The 6426-nt window shown below is 34.3% G+C and overlaps 1 protein-coding gene across 1 annotated transcript; it reads left to right on the top strand.

Annotated features, from left to right (window-relative positions):
• Positions 1 to 1919: 1919 nt before the first annotated feature.
• On the top strand, positions 1920 to 5641 carry LOC104590368 (uncharacterized). The gene is made up of 3 exons (XM_010249002.3): positions 1920 to 2105; positions 4394 to 4515; positions 5161 to 5641. The coding sequence occupies exons 1-3, from the start codon at positions 1970 to 1972 to the stop codon at positions 5479 to 5481; spliced, it is 579 nt and encodes a 192-aa protein (XP_010247304.1). The 5' UTR covers positions 1920 to 1969; the 3' UTR covers positions 5482 to 5641.
• The last annotated feature ends 785 nt before the right edge of the window (positions 5642 to 6426 follow it).

Genomic DNA, 6426 nt, shown 5'->3' on the forward strand with positions numbered 1-6426 from the left:
TTTGTGTTTTTAAATTTTGATAATCTTAATTTTTGTTTCCACCATCCCAATTCCCACCTTAAATTTGTTTCGAACTAGTGAAGTTTACATATATATATATATCAAAGTAAATTTGTTTAATCTTATTTATTTATTTTTATTTTAAGTAAATTTATTTTTCAAAATTAAACAAGAATTTAAATTTGGTTTAGATCCAATTTAAACCAATAAAAATATTAACCAATTTATTTTGAATTAATCCAGTCCAATAATTATAATAGACCGTCAAAATCTGATTTAATAAGATTTGAATAGAATTGAATCCAAACCAAAGTCGATCGATTGGCTGCCCTCCTACCAGCATTCAACAACCTTTAATTCTCCTTAGAATGGTGAGTGGCTCACCTTAATCGATGACGACTGAAAAGAAAATTTTGGCCCAATAGTGAAAGGGCAGAAAATGGTAAGGCAGTTTATTCTAATTATCACCTAATCAGGGATTAGGATAAAAAATTGGGCAACTTTATATTTGTCATTGCAAAGTAGTAATTAATTATTCAACAGCTGACTTCCATTCTTTGTTTTTTTTTTTCTTCCAACCCAGAAGCAACGCAAACTCTTATTTGGCAGCGCAGAGAAACAGAGAAGACAGAAGGGAAAAGAAACGAGGCTAGAAGTCTTCATTTGATTTGGTATCGACCCATTTCAATCTTCAACCCCACTATACTACTCATCTTCACCCTTTCAGACTGCGTTTGGTTTGATACATAAGACAGAAACAGTAATCACAAATTTTCCATGAACTTATCCATCAAAAAATTTGGTCATAAACTTTCTATAGTTTCTTGAAAATTTGATAATCTTAATTTCTGTTTCCACCATCCCAATTCCCAACTCAAATTTGTTTCTACATGGTAGAGTTAGTGAAGTGTCCGTTTTTATTTTGATAAAAATATGAGAAGAGTTTTAACCAAAATTTTCTCTGTGAGGATCCACCCCAAATTGGGGGGGGGGGCAGGGATAGGGATGATTTTTTCATGTGAAAATGGGGATAAAAAATTTTCATCCCTATTGGTGGAAATGGGGAAAGTACTCCTTCGCCCCTGCCCCACCTAGTTCATGTCCCATGAGGATCCCTACTTGTATGTCTACATGTATGCATATATGTATGTATGTATGTATGTATATATATATATATATATATATATATATATATATATATATATATTTAAAAATATGTTGAATATATTTGGATTTTCTAATATTATTATAAATTTTAACTATTTTATTTTTAATTTTTTTTAAATAAAATAAAAAATAAAAACAAAATGATTAACATCATAAAAAATCACAAGGAGTTGGGATCTAACAAAAGGAGTCTAATTACAATATGTCATAAAGTTCAGAAAAGGTGATTACAATTACCAAACTTTAAAAAGGAATCTAACTCTATTTTAATTTTTTAAAATACAAATTGAAAAATAAAAAGTTAATTATTTTTTAACTTTTATATAATAAATTAATATAAATATAACATACTGAATTTATTATAAACAAATTCATATATAATTTAATATATAAAATATATTTTTCATAATTTTAAATATATTTATATAAAAATTATATATTAAAATCAATAAATATTATAATATAATTGAATTGAGAATTTAATCAAATGAGACGAAATCAAATCCAATTACATAAATTATCAAAAATTGAAATAATTAGATCAAATCTCGGATTGGAACATGGATTTTCAAGTATCATTAACCGGCCTAGATATTTTGGCTATTTCAAAATTATGTTTCTCTTCCCTGTTTAAAACTTGAAGGTATTTGTGTCCTGCGTGACATTTAAGGTTGATTAATGGTTTTGGACTAAAGGGCTAAACTTTTTACTACTCTCGCAATTTACACTAAAACTTTTTACCACTCGCGCAGATCTCATTTCAACAAAATGGGCTCACGGTTCCGACAGTTGCACAGCAAATATGGCTTCGACCACTAAGAAGGCTACGGAGGTTGCAGCAATATTGAAGCTGAAGCCGCATCCCGACGGAGGATTCTACTCGGAAACCTTAAGAGATTCTTCGGTCATTGTCCCTAAATCTCAACTTCCACCCCGATGCAAGTACCAAAAGTCGCTTATTTTTTTATTGATCTTATAAAACAGCTTCTTTTGATGCAATTACCTAACAAGTTATCTGTGCATTGATGTTTACCATTGTGGGTTCCTCTGTATTTGGGCGTTCATCTTGTTTGCCATTTTGTTGTTTTCCCTTTTCAATTGCTCTTTGGGCTTTCTTGCTGGTTTCTCATAAGAGAAATGATTTGATGTTTTCCTGATATTTTGTTGCATGTTCTTTGTCAATGCATTTCAGTTGCGACTCTTAGTTTTCTTGAAATGGAGAAATAAACTGAAACACATTGATGGGGGGCAAATTTTTAGATTGTCCGATTAAGACAGATAAGCGAGTAAGCCTATTTCATACAGGCTAACTACCGTGATTTTCCATTTTGAAGCCTAATAGGTCATCTATGACCCTATTAATCCAGACTCTGGAACTCGTACATGGATTATTGTAATATTTTGTAGTTTCCCCTGGACCTTATCCATAACTTGCTAATGAACGTCTGATTTGCGTTCTGTCACTTGTTTAGGTATACTCTAGGCTTTCATTGTTTTGTGAAGTGTTGGACTTGATATGTGATAGTTAAGTTCACCAGATAATTTGGGTAAGTGCTTATGGCTGAGTCCATATCCTTTTAATTAATAAAAGTTTCTGTTATTGATAAAAAAAAAAGTACTTATGGCCGAGTGCTTGTGCTTGTCTTTTAATTCTCTGTCATACTAATAGATTTTATAAGGCATGACTTAAAAGGTTGCTGTAGCAGTCGTAGGTTTAGTGTGAAATCTGTTCAAGAAAAAGAAAAGAAAAAGAACAGAGGAGGAGAAGAAGAGAAGAAAGATAGGGGCGGGGGCGGAACTTTGCAAAGGAAACCTTCAGGGAGGTGGAAGAAGATGCTAAATTCCAGTCAAAAGAGAAGAACAAGGGGATGCCAATTTCAGATGCTAAGGTGGCTGGTTCTGGTTCTGGGAGAACTGAGGAGTGGAAGTTTGAAGATTATTGCAGGTGTAGAGGAGGGGAAGTTTAGGAGGGATGGCCTGACCGCAGCTCAATTTTTTGAAAAGAATGAAATTTTTGAATTAGAAAGAATCAATGCTAAAAAGGAGGCTGATATAAAGATGGAGAAAAGTACAAATGCAGTAAGAAGATTTAGAAGACAAAACCAACGAAACTGTGCAGGCCTCAAAAGTTTTTGCCAGGTTAAAGTTGGGAGTATTTGGAGCAGGATTAAAGAAGGGGAAGAAGATAAGGAAAATATCTCAGACGAGAAGTGAGATGTCTGTTTTAGATAGAGGACAGGATGAGAAAATGGATAAAGCTTGAGTTTTAAGTTTTTCGTCAGAAGGTTGGGTAGGCTCAGGGTGTTTTTTCTTATGTGTTTTATGGCAAGGGTTGGTTGGTGCGGGATCTGCAGTTTTTTGGTTGCTTTTGTCTCTTCTAGTGATTGGTGGAAAGGGTCTCTGCGATATTTGTTCGTCTCTTTTTTTGGGTACTTGTATCTGGTTTTGTTTCAAGGTGTTTTGTATTAATGTAGGGCTTGTTTTATGTTTAAAGGGTTAATTTTGTTAGGGTGGGTCTATCGTATTTGGGTCTGTTTTTGCTGGGTGATTCCTTATCACCCTGTTGTATTCTCTTTTGCCCTTCTATAAAGTTTATTTTTTATTTATCTTCAAAAAAAATGAAGAGACGGTTTTATTATTACTTCCTTTATTATCTCCTTGACCTTTGATGGATGTTGGTGTGCTTTTTTTCTCCAGCTTTCCTATGTTCTGCTGGCTATAAATTCAACCTCTTAAGGTCTTTGTGTCAGTTAGGGTACTGTTTTAACAGACAAGGTTGCTGGTGAAGCAAGGCTGTTGAAGGCTATTAGATGGTCATATATTGTCTTTTTTTTTTTTATGTATCTTGTTTGCATTTAGATTTCTAGATTTTGCTCCCTTTTGTATAAATTATTCAAGTAGGCATTCCGTGGTGTGCTTTGGGTTGGTTCAGCACATCCTTTCTTTGTATGAATTTGGTTTATCATGCTTAAGATCTTTGGTTATTCCATTTTTTTCTTCTGTTCAAGAATTACTAGGATATTTTGTTTTTTGTAAATTGGATATTCTGTTTCCACCAGATGCTATACTCATTGAAAAGTGAGCACAAAGCATGGTCATCTATAAAGTTTGGTTTGATGTAGTATGATCCTAAGCCTTCAATTTGAAATTTGGCCTATTCCATTCCGTGTTATTTCTTGTATTTGTATTGTTTACACTCTTCCATCTTACTAGAGCTTATATGTAGACAAGGTTGAGCGTCCTGTCAGCACGTCCGTTTACTTCTTGCTGCCATCAGGGAGTGTAGCATGTTTCCACCGTATCCCATGTGCAGAAACCTTTCATTTTTACATGGGGGAACCTCTAACGGTATGTAGATGAGTTTTATTAGTTAATTTACAATTTCTACCTACATGTCAAATGGGTGAACCATTTATAATTTAATTTACATTTTTCATATGATACCGTGGTTGAAGGACTTGTAAGTGGAATGAAGACTTCCTTTTTTGAATATTAAGTTCCTTATTCCCATTATATGCAAAGAAAGCTGATTCCCCAGTTAAAACCATCTGTCTGTGAAAACCAATCTTGCTAAAAGCTGAACACACCAAAGAAAAGCAGATACAGATAAATATAATCCATTACAAATGGACCTCTGGCCTGGGCAAATCCCAGTTACTTCCTTGACAGTTGATACCAGTTCCAACTAGACTATTAGCAAGGAAGTTGGCCGATCTTGGGATCCACTTGAAGAAATACTATTTCTTAACCTGTTTTTATCTATTTTTAATATGATCATTTGAACTTTTTACTTTGATTGGCTAATTTCCTAGCAAGGGAAATTGATTATGACTTTGGTGAGAAATACTATTTCTTAGAAAAACTTACATTTTCCTTTCAAAAGAAAAGAAAAACAGAAGACGACTCCACTCTATTCAGAGAAACATATTTATATCCAAATTACACAACTGTTCTAAGTTCTAACTGCTCTTCCCCAGTAAATTCATTCTACAGGTAGTGGAGCTGAAAGATGATGGGACAGTGAAGATGACGAACCTTGGAAACGACCTAGAATCTGGCCAGCGACCACAATACACTGTACCCCCTGATGTATGGTTTGGTTCATACCCCACGAGGGACATTGTCATTTCCGAAGATGGTAATTCACTGGTCAAGGCTCCCACCAGGGATGCTGAGAGCCATTACTCCCTACTTGGGGTTACCTGTGCACCTGCTTTCCAATTTGAGGACTCTGAGGTGGCAAAACGTTCTGAACTTGTTGCACGGTTTCTATCAAAGGAGCATTTGATCTGTTACCTCACTTACCCTGACTGAACAGTATCCTATCTATGATTTTTCTGGGCTTTTTGATACTGAGCTGTCAGCTTTCCCAATGATCTTCTCCAATTTCTTAGATATTGCCAAGATGCAAAGTAATTTGAATACATGGGAATGACAGGGAAATTCATACAAATATTGATAAAATTTATTTTAATGTCGAAAATATTATAAATAATCTGATGCAAAAGTTATTTTAAATAAGATATAAATTATAGGGATATTATCTAAAACTTATCATCATTTTCCATATTCCTCTTAAACTCAACATGACTTTTCAAAACCTTGGGAGAGCCCAATGTTGCTGAGCTTTATTGTCCAAAACTCACCTTCCATTAGTGATCATTAATAGAAATTGACCATGTAAGCGGTTAAGTATTTTGCATGACCAAACTATTGTTAGTGACCATTAATAGAAATTGTCCATGTAAGCGTTTAAGTATTTTACACAGAGGTGTAGAGTTGTGTTGGGTCGGTACGGCATGGTCCGCGGGTGGCCCATGCAAAGTGTAGGCTGTGTCATGCTGGTCCGCGGGTCGTTATGGGTCGTGCTGCCCTCTTTGGTGAAAAATTTAGGGGTTGTCCCGGTTGTGTCGTGCCATGGGTCGTGCAGGCCTGTGGTTGAGTCTTGGGCCAGGTTGGGCTTGTGCATCGGGCCAAAGCTATTTATTTAAAAAAAATAACAAAAAATTTAAAATTATAATTTTATATGAATTTTGTGTATACAATTGCTTATATATAATAATTAAATAAATTAGTATAGTAAAATTAAAAAATTATTTATTTTATTAATATATTATATACTATGTATTATTATATAATTATAATTTATATTATATTATATAAATAATATATGCGGGTTGTGCTAGGCTGGGCCGTGCCAGTCGGGTAGCCGGTTGTGCTGTGTCGGCCCGTGGACCTAAAGCCCCAAACCTAGCATGA

This window comes from Nelumbo nucifera, chromosome 5 (genome assembly GCF_055504915.1).
Source record: "Nelumbo nucifera cultivar China Antique chromosome 5, China Antique-T2T, whole genome shotgun sequence".
NCBI classification, from domain to species: domain Eukaryota; kingdom Viridiplantae; phylum Streptophyta; class Magnoliopsida; order Proteales; family Nelumbonaceae; genus Nelumbo; species Nelumbo nucifera.

Excerpts from the sequence above, each read along its gene's own strand:
- LOC104590368 (XM_010249002.3), top strand. The coding sequence starts at position 1,970 with ATGGCTTCGACCACTAAGAAGGCTACGGAGGTTGCAGCAATATTGAAG. Across the intron at positions 2,106-4,393 it reads ATCTCAACTTCCACCCCGAT|ACAAGGTTGAGCGTCCTGTC; the intron begins GCAAGTACCAAA and ends GCTTATATGTAG. Across the intron at positions 4,516-5,160 it reads ACATGGGGGAACCTCTAACG|GTAGTGGAGCTGAAAGATGA; the intron begins GTATGTAGATGA and ends TTCATTCTACAG.